This window comes from Vipera berus, assembly GCF_964194415.1.
Source record: "Vipera berus genome assembly, chromosome: 1".
Taxonomy (NCBI): domain Eukaryota; kingdom Metazoa; phylum Chordata; class Lepidosauria; order Squamata; family Viperidae; genus Vipera; species Vipera berus.
Window position 1 is genome coordinate 250188562 of NC_138202.1, and position 22615 is coordinate 250211176.

The following is a 22615-nucleotide window of genomic DNA, read 5'->3' on the forward strand; positions in this document are numbered from 1 at the left end:
GGTGCTTATCTGTTTCTTAGTTGAGGGAGCCAGTGTTGTCCAAAGACATTTCTGTGGTCATGTGGCCAGCATGATTATATGCCAGGGTGCACGGGATGCTGTTACCTCCCCACCAAAGGAGATATCTTTTGCATTTCCATGATTTTGAACTACTAGGTTGGCAGGAGCTGGGCCGGGACAGGAGCTCACTCTGTCATGTGGTGCTTAGGTCTTGAACCCAGACTGTCAGCTTTCCAGCTGACATGCTCAGCCTCTTTAGCTGCTGAGCCATCATGCCCGCTGCAGTTGTTTAATAGTGTACATAAATTTTGATTTTGAAGAAAACCAGATTAATCTATATGAATAATATGAATTAACCTATAACTATAATCACTTTTAGTTGATAGCTAAAAGTTTATTGTACAGTTAATATCCAGGTTAAAAAGATAACTAGGAGTATAAGATGGTAACTTAAGGATCAAAATTATCTAAGACTCTGGTAAAAAATTTCTTTGGTGCAAAGCATTGTGTAAAAGTAAAAACTCAGGAATTAAAATCTCTTTAAATTCTTTATAAAATCACCATAACCATTTGTCAGGGCCAGGAGATTTTCCATTTGGAATAGCTTTGAAAAATACAGAAATTTCTGAAATAAATAAATAAACTCTTCAGGACCAATTGTGGGAACATTAATCTATTTAAATATTTATTTAATATTTATTTATAGAAAAATGAGATATGGGAAAAAAGATCCTCTTTTGCAGTATTGGAGAAGGTGATGTTACTGAAATTGTTTGTATTTTTCATGATGAAGAGGGAAGTAATCTCTTCCTTTATATATTTTTTTCTTTTTTGTTTGTTATATTTTTTTCATTTTTTGCATTTTTTTCTCTCTGGACTTTCCCCCCTTTTTAAAAAAATATTTTTCTCACTTTGGAATTAGTTTTTATCTTTAACTTTAATCAAAATTATTATTATTTTTTTAAAAAAGAAAAGAAAACTGGCGTGGTGTGAAAACCACACTGTTTTCCGATCTAAACCATGAAAAGTATTGTAGTTGGCATTTTAGTTATACTCTACCGTCACTGAAAATGGACAATTTACTGTACATTACTTGTGAAAATCATATTTTTTTAAAAAAATGTGGGAAATTGAGATCTACATAATTGTATTTAAAACTGTGTTGGTAATATATCAACTCATCACAATCTGAAAAATATTAAAACAACGGTGCATAATAATAATAATAAAAATAATCACTTTAATTTGCATAATGATTATTTGCTTTTTTTGCTTACATCATACAGTGGCAATGTGCCATTTACTGTACATCTGTTGAGGTTTTAGGTAGAATCTAAATATTACAAATAAGGGACGCGGTGGCTCAGTGGGTTAGGATGCTGAGCTTGTCGATCAGAAGGTCGGCAGTTTGGCGGGTCGAATCCCGAGTGCCGCGTAACAGAGTGAGCTCCTGTTACTCGTCCCAGCTTCTGCCAACCTAGCAGTTCGAAAGCACGTAAAAATGCAAGTAGAAAAATAGGGACCACTATGGTGGGAAGGTAACAGCGTTCCGTGCGCCTTTGGCGTCTAGTCATGCCGGCCACATGACCACGGAGACGTCCTCAGACAAGCGCTGGCTCTTTGGCTTTAAAACGGAGATGAGCACCGGCCCCTAGAGTCGGAAACGACTAGCACGCATGTGCGGGGGAACCTTTATCTTTACTTAAATATCACAAGGAACTTTTATCTGTCCTATATATCCTACATTTTTATCCTCCAAATCTTCAGAAATCCATTCAAGCTGCACCAAAGATGTCCTCAAGAGCTTCTGCTCATGAATATATCAATTTTTTCTTCAGTAAGTGTTATACACATGTTCTCAGGTTTGGTTTATGGTCACTCACTCACACACTTGCAGCCCTGTAAAATAGCCACACCGAAATTATACTTACCCACATCCTCAAATTGGTCCCTTGTTAATTACTTCCCCTAAGGGACCTTTTCCTGGCTTTTGTCCATTCTGCTTACATGCTTCTTCATCTTTAGGTATGGCAGCTTTAGCTTAGTCTTATACAGGCCTATGAAGGAATACAAAAAAACCAAACAAAAACCCCATACACCAGCTATTTTCCTCACTCTTATGAGTGTGCAAAATATTCCTTTACGGCAGTGTTTCTCAACCTCAACAACTTTAAGATGTGTGGACCACAATACCAGAATTTCCCAGCAAGCATGCTGGCCGGGGGATTCTGGAAACTGAAGTCCACACAATTAGAATTGTTGAGGATGAGAAACACTGCTGTAGAAGATGGACTGTTCTGGCATTGTCTGGACCATTTTTAATTTGACTATTTCGGAGTGGTGCAACAGTTTTGCCAGGGTAGATCTTTGGTAAAGGAAGTGGTTCATAGTGTTCTGCCTTATCATAAGTAAAGGGTTTAAAGTTTTCCTCTGTCCAGTCATGACTGACTCAAGGGGGTGTGCTCATCTCTGATTCTCAGCCGAGAGAGCCTGCGTTGTTTGAGAGATATTTCCATCATTGTGTGGCCACATGAAAATATGAAACATAGTAACCTTCCTGTCAAAGTGCTACTTGTTTATCTACTCATATTTGCATGCTTTCAGACTGCTAGGTCGTCAGGAGCTGTGGCGAATAACGGGAGCTCACCCTGTTGTGCAGTGCTTGGGTCTCAAATCTGGCCTGTCAGCTTTCCAGCTGACAAGCTCAGCATCTTAACCACTGAGCCATCGCACCCCCGCTGCCACCAGTAAGAGGGGAGAAATCTGAGGCTCTGGGGTACATGATGATAAGGTGGAAATTGCCATCAATAAGGAAGTCACACCTCATATCTCCAGAAAGCTGCAATATTGTTTTCATTTTGTTTCACTTGGAGCAGCAAACCAGTATCAATGACATTGATATATCCCCTGACAGACTCATGGCTCTGAAAGAATATAGAATTCTCTTGCTAATTTCAAATCACTGCTGCTCTTAAGGGTGGAATTTGGAGCAAATTCCATTGATGGAAGAAAAAGACTTCAGGAATAAAATGCAGTGTGTTTATTTTTTTTATGTTTTCTACCCATATATACACGTATATTCTGAAGAAATAATGTTTGGATTTTCTGAACAGGGAACATGTAGATGCAGACTTTATGAATTATTTCATTGTACATTCTAACTTCATTATCCTTGCCTGGGGCTTCTTCTTAGCATGACTTCACAATGAACAAAAAAGACACAACAACATAATTATTAGATACATATATTAGATATATGTATAGAGTGTAAAGATAGAGTGTAAATCTTTTCAAGGTTGTCTAGCTATAAAACTATGAGCTCCAGTAACAGGAATATAGCAAACAAGGCAATGCTTCCTTTTCTAGAAATGAGATTGGCTAAAAGCAATTTATGTTGGAATAAGCTTAAATATAATTGTGGGCAGTACTTTCAAAGAGTTGTAAGTGTAACAGTTGCATCGCATAAAGGACTTTAAATGCTAATTCTTCTACAGGATTGGAGTGCTTAACAGAAGGAACTGTAAAATACATTACCAATAAATAATGTTTTTCAATCCATTTTTGCAAAGTATGATATTGATTCTGGGTGGAGGTATATTATTATTCAGCTACTCAGTAGAGTATATTTTGAGTAACCTTTGCAGTAACTTCAAGGGCAGTACAATTAGTAATTATGTACAAAAGCTAATTATTGCATAGTGTCCTTCCTTTAATGAAAACTGATTGCTTTATTAGTTGTGTATTATATAATTGTATTTGTTTCTCAGTCCTAAAAAGTAGAGAAAATTTATATTTTAATTATTATTCCAATGGTTTTAACTTCTCTGCATTAATAATCTTTCAAGTTTGTGAACATTAAATTGACTTATGCTTAAATATTCTGCTCTTTTAATCCCTATAACTCATTTAACAATTGTGGAAACTCTCAAAGCAGAGAAAGCCTAATCTACAAATAACAACCAAGTAATCCATGAACTTGAATATAATTAGGGTTCCTTGTCTAAATAAAATGATGAGTTGTTTCTTTTTACAGTATCTTATAGTAAAAGTGTATTTGCTTGGGTCTGAATGATAAAGCACAATATAGCTGCTTTTTAAAAAAAATATAATGAAATAATTATAATAATATGAATAATATATCTATCCTGTCTGTACCAAAAGTTGGGCCCCATAGATTTAGTACATAAATTACATTAAGTGTTCAAATTGTTTGCCATATTGTTCTAAACACTTCCTTACTCATATGATACATGGCCCTTGAATATTCCTAAGCATAGTTTTCTCTGAGGGGAAAAAAAGTAATTAGTTATTAAAAGGGTGCAATTGTGCATGGAGGGTTGACTTTTGGTACTCCATACTGTATATTTAAAAAATGACAATGGAATCAGGGCTAATTTGGCAGGATCGGATGTTCCTGACTATCTAGAACAGGGCTTTTCAACCAGTGGTATGCATACCACTGTGGTACATTAGCACGTGGCAGGTGGTACGCGGCCCTGCCCAGCCAATTTTAGTGAGGGAGGGAATGAGCCAGCACAGCACAGGACTTATTGTGAGAGAGTCCTCCAGAGCTGCAGAGTGGCTGGCGTGAGGAAAGGCCCCAGGCTCACTTCTGGCTCATCTGGATGAGAAAGGAGGAGGAGGGGGGCAGAGACAGGAGAGGCTATAGAAGGAGGCAGTTTGGGCAGGAGAAGGAGAGAGAGAAAAAAGAAGCAGCCTTGGGAGGAAGCAGAGTCAGCTGTAGCTACACTGAAGGGAAAGAAGAAGGAGGAGAGTGGGGGGGGGAGAGGAGAGAAGATCAAGCAGGCTGGCCATGAGCCAATCTACAACTTCTGTGGCAGCCACCTGTGCTGGCAGCAACAAACAAGAAATGCAGCAGAGGAGGGGTCGCCGTGCACCAGGAATGAAGAAAGGCATCAATGAAGAAAGGCAGCATCAGTTGGAGATGAGGCACGGAGGTAGGTAGGGAGATGGAGTGTGGAAGGATTCTTATGTGCTTTTGTGACTTTGAAGTTCTGGGATTTGAGCAATGTGGGCTTTGTGTTCTTAAGGAGTGTTTGGCAATTTCTATTTGGCTGATGGCTTGTGTCTCCTGTTAGCTTCTATTGCTCTGCTATTGTTAGCTGTAAGTTTTGCTGCAAGGGATTTTGAAGTATTTTTCTCTTGAATGAATTTGCCTGTTGCATTCCTTTACTTATGAATGGAGCCATTTGGGAAGGCTGCCTTAGCCGGCAGCCAGTACTTAACTATATATTTTTTCCTTCCTTAAGTGCCGGCTACCAGCTCCTTAACTTTCCTTTTAGCTAGTAGCTAATTCTTAAAGGGGAATGTGCCTTTTTAAGCTAGTTTCCTCAGTGGCTTGTCTTTTCCGTCTTTGGAGGCTTTTCCTTGTTTGATGAATATATGGAAGAGGGAAAATATGGGGGGAGGGTTTCAAATTGTTCCTTCAGAAGGAGATGGGAATGAGAGAGAGGGAGGCATGGAAGGAGGGAGGGCAGGAAGTCTTGCCTTAGCACTTGGCCACCAGCAGCCCTGCCATTGACTTTGCTTGTCAAAAGGTTGCAAAAGGGGATCACATGACCCTGGGACACTGTGATCATAAATATGAATCAGTTGCCAAGCATCCAAATATAAAGCACATGACCCTGGGCATGCTGCAATGGTCATAAGTGTGAAAAATAGTCATAAGATTTCAGTGCAATTGCAACTTTGAACAGGGTTTTTTTTTGGTCGTCACGTTTTTGACACCTTGCTAGGTGATACTCGAATATTGCCATATCCTACAATTGGTGAAAAGGTTGAAAAGCCCTCATCTAGAATTCTCAGGATCTCACCATTTGCCCTGTTCGATCAGTTGTGTTCCAGTGTGATCTCCAATTAAATACCTATGATTACAAGAACACTTTGCATTCATGGACAGAACTAAAATTCAGTAGAGGATATTTTACTTTAGTATTTTTATTTTACAAATCTCTAGGCACCCATTTACCTGAAGAAACTCTGGGAATGAAAACACAGTACACTCAAAAGGAGACCATTTAAAAAAAAAACATTGAGGCCCTGATAATACTCATGTGTACCCATCAATAACCCCAGGCCAGCTGTACTAACAGCCTGGGTTAAAAAAACAGGTCTTCACCATTTTCCTGAAGGTCAACAGAATTGGGGCTATCTGTATCATGGGGGTGGGGGGAGCTTGCTCCATAAGGCAGGCACCATCACAGAGATAGCAGGCTTCTTAGAGCCTAATAGGCAACATTGTTTCATAGAGGGAAACTGGATCATACCTACCCAGTCAGAAGTAGTAGACGCCAGTGACAGTCAGGGGTTACTCTCTACTTTTCCATACCTTTTACAAGCTATATTTTCAAGATCATAAAAGGTTGCCCAAGAAGAAGAAAGTCATTTTGCTTCAAGGAACACATGCTGGGAGAATGCACAGAAGACAATGAATAATAATAGCATTTTAATAGTATAGTTAGAGTATTATAATAGTCTAGTAATTAGTAACAATACACACATAGCCATTTACTCAAGGGAAATTTCAATAATTTGAGATATTGCAGGAATAGTTGACTGGACAGATAGACTTTGATAACCTTGGTTAGCTAGCCAGAAAATTGATGAGTATAAATGATATCCTAGACCTTTATAGCATAGATTATGTTTTCCACAGAAAACTGATGGGTGAGAACATTTATAGGTTTAAAATAAAACAAATAGGATGTTAATGATTGCATCAACAGACGGTAAAATATTGAAATAATTTCAGAAAGAACATTTACTTTGAAGATATAACCGTGACTATAAAAACATAATAGCTTGAAATGAGATTAGAAAATTGGAAAACCAAAATATCCCATATTTGAAATACACTTAAAGGAAATTAATCAACATCAGAAGAAGCTGATGGCTTAAGAATGGTACATTAAAAAGGGAAAAGGAAAAAAAAACTTTTTTTTCAGTCCAAGAACAAGCACTACACACAAATACCATCAAAGCAAAAGGAGAAAATCTCAATTTGGATAGTGAATGCCAATTGTGCTGAGTTAAGAATGAAAAGATTGACCATATAATAACTGGATGAAAGCAAAATCTCAGATTTTCAAAGATAATCACAGAGACCAATTATAAAAAAGGGAATGAACAAGCTGGAAGGATACTACATTGGAATCTACACAAAAACATGGATATAGCATCAATAATAATTATTGAAAACCTGAAATTATGTTAAATTAATTGTCAGAAGACAATAGTGGGATTTTAAATTTCAGACTGCCTGACACCTGAGACATAACACATTATTATCATTGTGAAAACCATATTTGGTATATTGATGCAGTCTCATTGAAGAAAGGAATACAAAACATTGTAAAATATTGATATTTACAAAGAACAGATTGGAAACATTTGAAGAAGTTGACAATATACCAATTGTTATTAGAGCACTAGGTACAATCCAACACAGACCTAAAAAGAATTTGGACTGCTTAAAGATGGAACAACTACAAACAAAGGCTCTTTGGGTATATCTCATCCATAATTAGATTCTATCTTTGCAACCTCTAAGCCCTTCGGTAGGTTTTGAATCAAAAAGAAGAAAAATGACTAACATTAGTTGTGACATATAATTAGTAGAATTGGAGAACATAAGTACAACAGTTTGGTCATTGAATCATCTGAATTAAGTTTAAGCTTTTAAATGGTTTTAACAAGAGCCCCATGAAAATTGTGCACAATGTGTCACCCATAGAATTGAACGTGGGGGAGAAAGTCTCCCTCCCCTTTATATACAATTGAAAACTTGAATCAAGGGTGATATTCAGAAGTGAAAGTAAACCTCTCATTGATAAGTGAATGAGAAGTTTCATGAAAAACATAGAAAAACATTAGCCTCCTTGAAATAAGTTATTATAAAGACAGATGTGTGTATTACCACTTCAGGAACTCTCATTCTGAAGGGCCCCAAGCTTTTGCTTAAAATGTAGTATCTGATCCCATCATTTTCTTTGTCTACCCTAAATGGACAAACTGAAAGGATTAGAATGGATTATTATACTAAGCAATTATGCAGTTTATTTGGTCTTGGTTTACCACTGTGTCTGAAAACAATGCATGTAAAATGTGCCAAATATATAAATCCATTCATTTAACTCTTTAAATTGTGGTTTAAGGCTGTCAAGGTTTTCAAATTCAGTGTGGCAATTAAACCTTCTCCCCATTCTGCATTCCAAGCAGACATGAGAAGGTTAGATAAGTAGACTTATTGCTGAGAATTCAGAAGCCCTATATATGTCTAGAATTCTTGCCATTTATATAGATAAATTTGAGCCTCTTCTTTCCTTTTCAGTCAATGGCTACAGTATATACTATACCTCCTTGTTTCCTGGCCTTGAAGGTGTTTACCCTTGTTCCTCCTTTTCAAAATGTTTTGTGTGAAGGAAGAATTCGGGGTTCCTGCCTCACCAGTTCAGTCCTTATAGTGGCTTAACATGTGTGTATGTGTGTGTGTGTGTGTGTGTGTATACACACACACACACACATACACACACACATATCACAATCAAAATCACAGCCATTGGTTTTTATCATTGTATAAATAAGGTTTGCTATGCAGTTGCAATTATCATAGCTTAACATTTCCTCTAGATATCAAGCCACAAAAAGATTTAACATCTATGGTAGCAGGTCTGTTTTTCTCCTCCTTCCTCCATACATGTACAAAGCAATTTTTCATGTGGATGTCAACAATTCTGAAGATCATTGTTTGCCCTCTATCAGCTTCCGTCTCTGAAAATATTCTCATTGGGATTCAGCTCCCCTTTGTGCTGTATACTGTAGTGATAAATCCTCATCCTACACATTTGGCAGTTTAGGGAACAGTTTTCACAACATGCATTCAGCTAACAACTCTCATATATTTTATTGTCAAGGGTATTTTGCTTAGCATCTCTTCCAAATATATGCTCATTCAGGTTATGCATAAAATAATGGGAGTTTAGTCAGACATGTCAAACTCGCGAGTCACGTGACGTCGCACAATGTATTGGGAGAGTTTTGCCATTGCCGGCAATGGGGTGGGCGCAGCTTCTGGATGATGTGTCCGGCCCAGGAGCCTGCAGTTTGACACCCCTGGTTTAGATCAACCCTTAGTAATTGGTTCCATGTGTTCATCCAATGTCTTATGCTCCAACACCACTTTGGTAATTTTACAGGGGATAAACTTTGAAAGGTTGAAAGAAAAGCTGCTGCAGGGTATCTGATTTTTAAAATCTAAGGCCAATGCATAGTGATTTTAGCACTTCCCACCTCCAGAGTCTCCTTGATACAGTTCCTCTTCTGGCTTCTCTTTTTCCCCCCTCCTACTAGTGCTCATTCTAATACACATTTTTCTGAAGTATTTTTGAAGGAAGAGAAACTTTTGGGGGCAGCATCTGTGAATGACAAGCCGGGCAGGGTTAATTTTCAATTCTTCATCACACTTTTGCTACTAAAATTAATAATAAAATTAATAACAAGACCAAGTCTAGGGTGAGAGCCAGATTGCTAGAGTAGCGAAGGTACTGGCCTAGAAACTAGGAGTTCTAAACCTGTCTTAGGTATAAAAGCCGGCTGCATGAATTTCAGCTAGTTTTCCTCTCTCAGTCCAATCCACCACACCCTTTGAGGATGTGAGAAAAAGAGAAGGCAGGAGTATTACATAGACAGTATGTAGTACTGAAAAAGGCAGGATAAAAATATAATAATAATTTAAAAAAAATCAGATCTTCTTTCACCACTTTCCCTGGAGGAATTCTGTGCTAAACATACAAAACTACTATAATCACATCGAGAATTGTTTTAAAATTAGCTTACCCTGATTTATTCTGTTTTGTTCTAATTACCCTAGGTTTTTCAACTTTGTACTTCAGTTTTCATTGCCCCATTCATTTTTTTTTAAAAATGTGCTCTTACGGGTACAATTATCCCCTGATTGAGTAACTGATGAGTTTATCTTATTGCTGTGTGTACATACTTAGCGCAGCATGCTTAAATACAATGTTCCTTTTCTGTTGGTTACAGGTTTACAGTTCGTTTATTCCTTTTTGTGAGTCTGCTATGAGTCTGCTAATAGCCCTGTATTTATTTATCTATCTTTTTTTAAAAAAAAATATTTGTACCTCTGGAGAAAAAAATAGGGCTGCCAAGCAATTAATAATATTAGAAAATGAAAACTCAGGCAGATAAAGGTGCATTGTCAGACAGTTTTTAAAGTACAAGATGCTAATAAGTCCCAACACCATTTTTAGCTCTACTGGTTGATTGAATTAATGAACAAATGAACTGAATAAGAAAGAACATTTTCATTTCTGACATTCCGATTATGAAACATCTTTCCAGAGAAAAGCTGGATTAAGGTATAATGTGACTACTTGTCTTTTTCTCAGCATAATTAAGGTTATATTTGATTGTCGGTCTTATTTAAATTTAGCTCAGTGTTAAGTTTTCTCAGATGAACTAATACAGGTGACATTCAAATATAAACTAATAACTAAATAACCATTCATACCAGCATTATGATTACAATTCCCATTCTTCCTGTGAGCCTGAGAAATAAGCAGGAACTATAATGACATTTCTGATATCTGTTTATTTTCTACTACAATAGGCTGGGGTGGGGAAGTAGATGGAAGATTTAAATGGGGCACATTTTCTTGGAAACGAGAAATACTATCTGGGCTGAAAAGTTTGAATACTCTGAGCAAGTTATAAGATATGAATAGCTTTTCTTTGCTTTTACAGGTTTGATCTTCGGTTTCCTTCTTGATTATAAAATTTAGGACATTATAGATTCATGGTGAAACTTCCTATAGAATATTTCTAGGACCATTGTCTTGAACTACAGCATAATGTTTTTTTATCTTTATGAGTGTAATGTAGGAACCAACCCGTTAACCCAGTGCTTAGTATTATGCATGAACCGTGTTGCTATGGTTTACTCAACAACCCATACTTTTTTTAAAAAAGGCTTACTGCATAATATGAAACCTGCTTTATTTCTCCTGTAGAGAAAAGAGAAATGTTCAGTTTTATCATTTATTGGTGCTGCCTCCTTTTAAAATTCTCATTAGCATATTACCTTTCTCCGTGGGTGCAAGTTCTAAATCCTATACTTTAGCCTGCAATACTAATAATAGGCACATTTATTTGGTCAGGATATATTTTGTTAAGCAGTGAGATTTTTATTTTGCATGAAGATGTCAGCTTCAATTCCCAATATTTCCAGGGCTGGAATAGTTTCATATCTGAAATCCTAAAGAACAGTGTCAGTCCCTTCATACAACAATGAGCAAGTTGCACCAATGGAATAACATAGCATAATGCAGCCTCTTTAATTCCTACATATTCTAGTGTTTGTTCCTCTCTTCTTTGTCATTCCTCTTTGTCTTCTCTTATAACTTTTAGGAGTTCCAGTGCTCCATGGTTGGCAGAGTACTATTAAGTTTTTCCCAAGAGGCTCTTAGAAAATTTTATTGAATTTTTATAAATCAAGTTAGTTAAATAGTTTTTAGAGAGGCATTCTTATGGCTTCATTGATAATCCATTCATATATTCAACATTCATGAATGGTTAATGCATCACCTTCTGATGATGGGATATAAGTGTAAATTTCTATGGAAGAATTTGTACCACACAGTTGACAATCAATTAGTGATAGGTTAATTTGTTATTCTTTTATTCTTCCTCTTCACCCTTCTTATGTATTCAACATTAAACATCTTAGCAGACATAATGCAAGGAGTAATCTAACATCCAGACAAGATAATTTACAATCCTGCTTGCCTAGTTGTTATATTGGGACAAGATTATGTTTACTATTTTACTCCTATTTTGTTCTATATGATATATTGTTAGATTAATTTAATCTTCACAGTTTTAAACTGCTGAAGTGATATTGGAAGCCAGCTCTCATAAATGATAATCAGACACAAAATGGACTTTACTAGCATCATCTTTCTGAATTATTTGGAATAGTTTTTCTATACACCTTGTTCAAAGATGATGGAAACTGGCCTTTAGGAAATCTATTTGCTGGACTGAAAGTTTTTCATAAATACCTGTTTGCTGAATTCCATGTAAGTTGCATATTCAGTTTTTCTCCTGCAAGGATTAACTTTGAATTCACAAGTGTCTGCAGGAAAAAGGAACCATTGGACAGAATTACAGTTGTAAGTTATGACAGTTGTAAGTTGAGGCACCCACATAACCTGACACAATATTACAACAGTTTTCACTGTGGTCATTAAGCAAATCACACAATTGTAAGTCCACACCCAATCTTCTGAATGGGTGTTGGCCAGAACTGGTTTATCCTTTCCAAGGCTATCATAACGCCAAAGAGTTGCTAAACGACTGGCTGTAAGCCAAGGACTATTGATAATTGAAGACAGCTATAATCAGGAAGTTGGTCTGCAGGAAGTTCATTATGAACCTGGCAGAGATATTTGTTGATTTTTTAAAAAGAAAATGACATGTATAAAGAGCTAATAAATACTGTGATGTCAAAAGCTTTTTGCTGGAAACTAATCTGGGCAATTCTACCTTACTACAGTATAAACATGCTAAGGTACTTCCAGGTAATCAGTTTTTCTGTAGTCCAGCTTTAATAGTTTTCTTAGCATTTTTGTGGTCTCATTTATCAAGAAACTTTATAGTAAAATGCCTGCCAACTAAGGATAAAAATGTTATTTCTCATTTTTGTGCACTAGTGAGCTAAGAATAGTTCACGATGCTTAAAACAGATTATTTACTTATTTTCCTAAATGGTAAAAAAAAATTGGTTTCGGGTATTTTTATGGTTTTGCAGGAGTGATTTTTACACTCCTACAAATTGTAAATCACTCAGAGCTGCTTTTTACAGATTGGGTTAACATCTAATAAAATATTTAAAATTCAAGAAGTCTGTGATTGATGTTAACATTTAATAAACATCACCAAAGCTATATAGTATGTAGAAAATGCATCTATCATTTTTAAAGTTTTCATCCAGTCCTTATTCCACTATGTGTGAATCCCCAAAATTAATTCTAAGTATTCATTTACATAGAGTTGTATAATTGTGCTATGTTCAGGGTCATATTTGGCCTATGAGAGATTAATTTTAAAAACACAGACAAAAACTTTACAATTTGATCTGTTACGATTGTAGAAATATTGTGTATTTTTATTGTTATTATTAGACATGTATATCTTTTACTTTCTATTCTTAAATTTAGAGTAAGAGGTTATTTTATTATATAGCTATAGTGTTATTTTGATTATTTAATTTGTGTATTTTTAATATTATGTTTTTGTCTTTTTGTTTTATCTTAGAGTAAGAAGTACTTTATTATATATTTGTCTCTATACCAGAGAAAGTCAAAAGTTTCTCCTTTTGTATTTTTTCATATTTTTTGTCACTTTTTAACTTCTTTACCCATTTAATTTCTTCCTCTCCCCTTCTTTTTATTTTATTTTGTATTTTATTTCTTTCTGAAACTCATTAAAGTTTGTTTAAAAACAGATATAATGTAATTTATTTTTAATAAAATTCAAATACAAATTTTCTTTCAGTCATGTATTCTTAATTTTTAGTTCTCTTCATTTTAAAAACTACAGTTTGACACCAAATTTGGAGACTTCAAGTCAAGATCTGAGGGAAGTAGATTTAACGTCAATAATCTTAGCGGTCCTGATTTATACTCATTTACCTTTTCAGCAATGGGGACTTTTGGAATTTTGGGAGAATGCATTGATCGCCTCTTTGATAATTTGCAATATGATTGTTATGGTGAACCTCACCCATGTCTGAGAAGCATTGATGAGGTTGTTCCCTACCAATCTATCCAGCACTACCAGCCTGCCTTTTACAGTATGTTCCCAGTTTGCCTTTCTGTTTTTCTTCCTGCTCTGTGAGCAAATTTTCAAATAAAATATCTGACTGCAGCTCAAATCATTTTTTATTTTTAAAAAATGCTTCTGAAGGACTATGTTGGGTTAAGATACATTCTTGGAAACAAAAATTATGTTGGAGGCTGACACTTCACAGCATTACATATAACTTCTTACTTATATAAATTTTAAATTAAAACAAAAAGAATCTAATATAAGGACAAGTCGTTTGGTTAGTATCAAGGGAAACTTTTACCCAGTTAATAATATATCAAATAACACTGAACGGATGTATGCCCATAGTTGATAATATCAATCCATCTTGGATTTATATTGCAAGGCTTTACCTATTGCAGATGGGAATATGTTTTAGACAGCCGAACCTGTGTTGAATATGAACATGAAATTACAGACTTAACCCTTAAAAATATGTGATACCTCCATTAAATCTGTTTCTTTTTCACATTTTCATGTTTTTCCAATCTTAAATTCTGTAACTCTATTGCCATATTAGGCTGACTCTTATTCTGTAACACTGCATTTTGTATGCATTTATTTTGGGGGAGGGGTTTGCGATGGCCTGTTAAGTCTATAAGTGCAATGTTATTCTATCCCAATATGCAAATGCCCTTTTTTAAAGTTGCAAATATAGAATCTTTTCCCTCATGCAGTCAGTGCACCTGGTAAAATCTCTAATATGGCAGCTTTAGTTTCTGTCATGCATAACTTAATAACTGAATTATTGCAATGAATGAAGCAATCCTAATTATATGATTAAGGAGGTTAAATATCTTGAGAACATTGATGCAGATGATCTGAGGATGGTCCATGCAGAGCCTAATGAAGGAAATCTATATGCAAGATTTTTAAAATAGGGTGATTGCAAACCATTAGTGAACCATATTGGTCTAAATCAATTAATGTACCACTACCTATTATGAGGAAGAAAATTACCATAATTCTCAAATAAGGAAGATTTGTTTCATGGGGTAAACTGAGCTCCTTATTTTTCCATCAATATTAGCAAAGAAGGAAAGGGAGAGGCTTTGGTGAGGAAGTGCTCATGTACCATTTTCCAATGTTGGTTTATGTACATACTTGATATAATGGTCAGTAAATGAAAACGAAACACATTTTAGAAGCACAGCACTGATGATAAGCTAGAAGCTCTTGTGTCAGTTTATTAACATTTTGATAGCTTCCTTTTGTTCTTACTATAATGTATCTTCTGAAACCCTTTGTCTTATCTTATTTCTCTGAACAAAGGTCTCATTCGATTGCAAGAACTTATTAAGGCTCCATCAAGGTACAATTTGCGTCTAAAGATTCGCCAGTTACCCGCTGACACCAAGGATGCCAAGCCTTTGCTCAAGGAGATGAAAAGAGGCAAAGAATTCCACGTCATCTTTGACTGCAGTCATGAGATGGCAGCAGGCATTTTAAAACAGGTAAGCATACTTTTCCCTTTCCCTTATCCTTTCTCAGAGACAATAGGCAGGTACATGGAAGCATGATTCAGTCATCCTTCTTTAAAAAGTATTTTATTAGTTTTCTATCATTACAATTCATTTGTGCTTAATAAACAACTTGTTGTCTGGGTTGATTTTGCCTAGTCATAAAGATAAGTTCTTACTCTCTATCTCGCTTTCCCAACCATTGATAAAATAAGTTCTATGTTTGAAAGTATACTGTATCTTCTTTTCCTTTAATTCTCAATGTGAGTCTGTCCATTTCCGCACAGTCCAATATTTTCTTAATTATCGCTTCCTCCAATGGTGTTGTCTCATTTTTCCAGTGCTGTGCAAATGCAATCCTCACTGCAGTTAATACATGTAATGTTAAATATACATTTTGTTTATCAAACTTTTCAGGTATTATGCCTAGTAAAAAAAGTTCAGGTTTAAAATCTATATGTTATCCTAATTTTATTTTCTTCTAACCACTTATGTACAGTATTTTAGTCCAAACATTTTTTGCTTTTACACATGTCCACCACAAGTGATAATATGCACCAGGATTTTGATTACATTTCCAACATTTGCTAGACATATTTTTAAACATTTTTGCTAATCTAACAGGTGGGACATCTATAAAACATGTTATATTTTATAACATCTATAAAACATTTTATACCATTTATACTTAATGGACTTGGGAGACTTAAAGAACATAGAGGAAAGTATGTTCAAGGATTACATCTAAATTCTTCCATTACTCCTGTCTCTTGTTTTTCAGTTTTTAGGAGGAAGTGTAAAGTTAGCTGAATTAGTAAATAATATGCCCCAGAGTTCCAGACTAGAAAAAGAGCTAAGGTAAAAAGGGAAAGGTTCGTCGCACATGCGTGCTAGTTGTTTCTGACTCTAGGGGCCGGTGTTCATCTCCGTTTCAAAGCCGAAGAGCCAGCACTTGTCCAAGGACGTCTCCATGGTCATGTGGCCAGCATAACTAGATGCCAAAGCGCTGTTACCTTCCCACCGTAGTGGTCCCTATTTTTCTACTTGCATTTTTACATGCTTTTGAACTGCTAGGTTGGCAGAAGCTGGGACGAGTAACAGGCGCTCACTCTGTTATGCGGCACTCGGGATTTGACCCGCCAAACTGCCGACCTTCTGATCGACAAGCTCAGCGTCCTAACCCACTGAGCCACCACATCCCTAGAAAAAGAGCTAAAGTGAAGGTCAATCAAATGTGATTTTCAGTTCTCCCTTGGATCTCCCATGTGAAGATGAGGAGATGAGGGAAAGCAAGAGGATTCAGATAGAACTTCAGACTATGAGATGGCACGACCATATTTTCAACAATTTTTTAAAGAACAAATGAAGAAGGCTCTTGATACAAGCTAACCAGTAGAAAATACAGAACACTCATTTTTGAAGTAGTCCTTGATTTTCTAAGCTTCATATGCAAAGAAAATAGATTACCCACTACCATGAATATTTTAAAAATCGTACCTCAAGATACAAGTCTGCCCTTTCATTTCCAATTATTAATGTGCTGTGATTATGTAATTTTACATATTATCTCAAGTACCGCCATTCAATTTCTTCTTTGCTGAAATGTGTGAGATCTACTTTGCATCCCAAAATGAATCTTCACAGGTTCTACTTCACAATGACCTTCTCCCCTTTGTGATCACTTACCCCAGCAGCTCTTCCACAGTTGAACTGATTTACCTCAAGCTCATATGCATTACAAGAGGTTCTGCTGTAAATGGATTCCATCAAGAAATGTTGTAATTCTGTAGAACTTGGTAGCACATAGTTTCTTCTTTGGAGAGATTTTGTCTTATCTGTTCTCTGTGCCTGAACTCATCTCCCTTAGCAGATCCCATAAGGGAAATTCTAGCTTGGAACATTTGCATTTTTTTTCATAACAAAATGAATTAATAAATCTCTGTCAGTTTCCTCTCTCTTTTTTTCCCAATAAATGAACCCCACATGCAATATACCATGGTGTTTTATATTATTATTATTATTATTATTAAGGGTTTTTTTTAAAAAAATGTTATTATTTTAGTACTTAGGCAGCTCAAAACAAGGCAGTGATTTTTATTCCTGGTTCTCAGTGTTTCAGATCCCAGGAAGTGAAAATAACACAAGTAACTTTCAGTTTGGTTCTGAGGGACTGAAAAATAAAAACCGTGATACCATGGAAGTGTCTATATTGTCAGATGTATTTTGCTGTACATAAAACATTGCATTTTAATTCCTGTTTTCAATGAAAATCCAGTAGTCTCTCAAAGTACAGGTAGTCCTGTACTTACGACCACAACTGAGTTTCCAATTTATGTTACTAAGTGAAACATTTGTTAAGTAAGCTTTGTCCCACTTTGCCAACCTTTTGAGCCACATTTGTTAAATGAATCACTGCAGTTGTTAAGTTAGTAACACGGTTGTTAAATGAATCTGGCTTCCCCGTTGACTTTGCTTGTCAGAAGTTTGCAAAAAGGGATCACATGACCCTGAGACAATGCAACCATCATAAATATGAGTCAGTTGCCAAGCACCTGAAGGCAGAAGCAATGGTTGGAAACTAACCAAAGAGAGAAGCAACCTAGAACTAAGGAGAAACTTCCTGACAGTTAGAACAATTAATCAGTGGAACAACCTGCCTCCAGAAGCTGTGAATGCTCCAACAATGAAAGTCTTTAAGAAGAGATTGGACAGCCATTTCTCTGAAATGGTATAGGGTTTCCTGCCTGAGCAGGTGGTTGAACTAGATGACCTCTAAGGTCCCTTCCAACTTTTTATTATTATTATTATTATTATTATTATTATTATTATTATTATTATTATTATTATTATTACCATCATCATCATCATCATCATCATCATCATCATCATCATCATCTGAATTTTGATCATGTGACCATGGGGATGAAAAATAGCCATAAGTCCCTTTTCCAGTGCCGTTGTAACTTTGAATGGTCACTAAAAAAAACTGTTGTTAAGCTGAGAACTACTTGTATTAGGGAGACTAATGTAGATATGAGGGAGAGTTATTTCAAAAGAAAATAAGCTGCATTGACCATATTATAAAATCCAAATTAAAAAAACAACTGATGATTAATAATTAGCCCAAGCAATGAACCAGCACTCTTGGTTCATTTAATGTGCTATTTTTAATTCATAAACTGCATGGTATGTTAAAAACTGACTGTGTATATGCATGTATACAAACAAATAATAACATTTTCTAAATCCTGCAAACAGACACAGTATGATGCTAGGATATTTAGCTTATTCAAGGCCATACCATATTTTTGATGAACTTGGATCCAGCTAGGCAAGAGTGAAGAGATGATAACTGGGGATCTTCTCATAAATCTTTACATAAATAAATGTGGAATAGTAGTACTGTCAACTCTTCATTACCTCTCTCCTCCCACCTTCTCTCTAAATTAGGCTGCTAAAATGAAGAAAGCATAGAAAGATAACCAGGAATGTGCATAATGAACTGATACTACAAACAAAGAGTTGGTTGGAGTAACATTCTTGGAAACATATAGCTGGCCTGATCCTGTATTTAGCATGTGATTCCATTTGTAAAACTAGTATTATTATTACTTTTTTGTAAAGACTATAATTCCAAATTTGAGACTTACTAAAAAAAACAAGCTTTGTTTGTATAACACAAACCATGGTTAACTAAAACATTTTATTGGCTTAACCTGATTACTGGGGTTCATGTAATAATACAATGAATCATGAACTAAGGACCTGACTTTAAAAATGCAGTTATAGTCTAGTAGAATATGAGCCTCGATAAGCAAATGACATTAATTTGGAAGCTTGCATTTATAAGCCATTTCCTGGAACCATTTCCCTTTTGTTTCTGTGGGATTTCCATTTTAAAAGTTGTGAATAATCTCTTCTTTGGATATTAAGTTCTCTTTTAGGGTTCTCTTACAAAAGACCCAACTCATCTTGTCTTCCAGATTTGGTAACTTTGCCACAGTGGTTTACTGGCATGAATGGCTAAGTGAGTCATAATGCTGGCATGTCAATCATGAAAAGCAAAGAAATCCCTATAAGGGGTTGCTAAATGCTTTAGCTTTAGAAAGAGGGGAAAGACCATGTATGTACTGTTGAGTCTTGATTGGCCAGCAGCTCAGAGAGAAAATTGCTGTTGGGCTCTTGATCTCTATGAGCCTCATGGACTCTTTAGATAGGTCTAGGCAGCAAATGGTGGCGTTCTAGAAGATCTCAGATGGATTAGGGATGTGTTTGAAGTGCCATTCAAAAGGCTGCAAAGTGGAAAGTCTGTTTGTCTGCAAGTGTCTTACAGCATATGGTGAGTTTCAAAGTATCAAACCGTGTTTTAGTCAGGCAGGTTGTACAAATAAAGCCACTGTACAAGGAAAGCTATGGAAACCCACCTTTAAATAAGCAGGATAGATCATGAGCTGTTAAGAGTCAGCAGCCGGGAACGTAGAGCTTTCCACATGCAGATATAATGCCATGTTCTACAGCGTCCTGTTCCATGAGTTTGCAAAATGAACATTATCTCAGGTTGGTTATGACAATGCACCTGTGCAGTGGCTAAACTTTGATGGTGCTTTGGTGTAGATTTCTAATTTTTGCAACCAGCCAGGCAGACATTTACACTGCTGAGAACCACAGTTCAGCTGCTTGAGCAAGAATATGGCAGTCTCCCTTGTGTTAGAAGCACCAGCTTTGCTTCTAACCCTTTTATTTTATTTATTCCCCTCCTTGTAAAGCTAAAACATTTAGCATTTTATTTTATTTTATTTATTAGATTTTTGTACCACCCAACTTGTCTAGAGGCAACTTTTCTGGGTGGAGACATAAAAGGTTTCCTTTCATGGCAGAAAAATATGGGGCCTACGATAGGAGTCTTTGCATGAGAAGTGTTCCTTGTGAGGATGAAAACTCTCTTTACTCACCAATAAAAAGTTAGAACTAAGTTTCATGGCCCAAAACATAAATCTGAAATTGCTGACTCCAGTTAATTTTTCACCTACATTAAAGTGTTTGGTTCTAAAATGTTTACTAGAGTGAAGCTAGCGTTAAAAAAAAAACACTGGCAACCAAGCAACCAGAACAATAAGTTAGTCCATCAGCCAGGCTGCATTATTTATAATGTACCAATATGCTGTAAATGAACAACAAATGTAGCTTTTGATAGTTCCCATGTCAGCAAAAACAAATGGGTGCTTTACAGTATAAGGATTAGAGCTGAGTGGTGCCCTTATTTTATAGCCCTTCTTCTTTATACATACGAAAGGTTTTTCATTGCTGAATTATCATTTTTTTTAACAAGCAGGGAGTTTTAAGCTACTTATGTGCAAAATAAGCAAATAAAAATAATTAAGTAGTCCCCAAAATAAGTATTTATTCCTCCTTGTGTATGTAATTATAATTATATAGCATTTTACATATCATCTAGTTTACATCATGATCAAAATTTAAACTTGGCTTTTCCTGAAGCATTTGATATACCTAAGGAGAAGTATGGCACTCCTTGAAGTTCTGTAACATGAGTAATCTAACTCTAGAATAGAATAGAATAGAATAGAATAGAATAGAATAGAATAGAATAGAATAGAATAGAATAGAATAGAATAGAATAGAATAGAATAGAATAGAATAGAATAGAATAGAATAGAATAGAATAGAATACAGTAGAATAGAATAGAATAGGAGTTGGAAGGGAGGTCTTCTAGTCCAGCCCCCTGCTCAAGCAGGAGAACCTATACCATCTCAGACAAGTGACTGTCCAGTCTCTTCTTAAAAACCTCCAGTGATGGAGCACCCACTATTTCTGAAGGCAAGCTGGTTTTAATTGCATTGGTGAATAATGTGACCCCCCCTCTTCTTTGTGGCAGCCCCTCAAATACTGGAATACTGCTATCATATCTCCCCTATTTCTTCTTTTCTTTAAACCAGCCAAACCCAGTTCCTGCAGCCGTTCTTTGTATGTTTTAATCTCCAGGCCTGTGATTATCTTAGTTGTTCTTTGAATTTTTTCCAAACTCTCAACATCTTTTTTGTGATATGGTGACCAAAATTGGCTGCAGTATTCCAGGTGTGGTCTTACTAGGGTTTTATAAAGCAGTACTATTACCTCACATGATCTTGATTCTATGCCTCTGTTTATACAACCCAGGATTGTATTAGCTTTTTTGGCTGCTGCTGTATACTGCTGGCTCATAGTCAAGTGATTGTCCACTAGGTCCCTCTCACAGCTACTGTTTTTAAGCCTGCTTTTGCCCGGTCTGTTCTTATACCTTTGATATTTCCTGCCTAAATGTAAAACTTTGCTTTTCTCCACATTGAAACTCATTTTGTTGGATAGGACCCATTGTTCAAGTTTGTCAAGATCTTTTTGGATCCTGAGTTTGTCTTCTGGAGTGTTGGCTACTCCTGCCTGTTTGGTGTCATCTGCAAATTTGATGAGTTCCCTTTCAATTCCCTCATCTAAGTCATTGATGAAGATATTGGAGAGTACTAGACCTAAGATGGAAACTTTTGATACCCCACTGCTTACTTATCTCCATGTAGATGTAGTGCCATTGAGGACTACAGCCAGCTACAAATCCATCTGGTGGTGATGTTGTTTATACCACCTTTTTCTAGCTTACCAAGGAGTAGGTTGTGGTCTACTTTATCAAATGCCTTACTGAAGTCTAAGTATACTACGCCCACAGTATTTTGCTGGTCTATTAGTTTAGCCACTTTGTCAAAGAATGAAATAAGTTTGGTTTGGCATGATTTGTTTTTAATAAACCTATGCTGGCTACTAGTTATAACTTTGTTTGCTTCTAGTTGTTCGCAGATCTGTTTTTTGGGCACCAGGGACCAGTTCCTTGGAGAGGTTTTTCTGCAGACTGGAGGGAGGTGAAGTTTCATGCCTGCATCCTGTGGGTGGGGCTTTGCTTGTTTGTATGAACCAGTTTCTGGCATACCAAGGCCAGGTGCCAGTCCATAGACCGGGGGTTTGGGACCCCTGACCTAACTGGTTTGGGGTTGCTTCTTTACTTGCTCTGAAGTAAAAAGCAAAAAGAATGCCAATTATCGAAGGTGCATCAACTCATTCTTTTCCCATCTGGAAGTCCTCAATGGCCTATTTCAAATCTATTTACATCTCTAACTGGCTGCTAATTTAGGCAGATATTTGTCTGTTTTAAAATTCTTTGGGGTTATTTAATCAATTTAATGTAGTGACAACGTCGTGAAGGAGA

The 22615-nt window shown here is 36.1% G+C and overlaps 1 protein-coding gene across 1 annotated transcript in view; it reads left to right on the forward strand.

Annotated features, from left to right (window-relative positions):
* Positions 1–22615, forward strand: part of GRIK2 (glutamate ionotropic receptor kainate type subunit 2) — a gene marked incomplete at both ends in the record, with an annotated part of 565573 nt that overhangs the window by 218781 nt on the left and 324177 nt on the right. The window contains one exon of the mRNA XM_081312641.1: positions 15178–15359. Coding sequence (XP_081168767.1) covers positions 15178–15359 — 182 coding nt within the window. The remainder of the gene's footprint in view (positions 1–15177; positions 15360–22615) is intronic.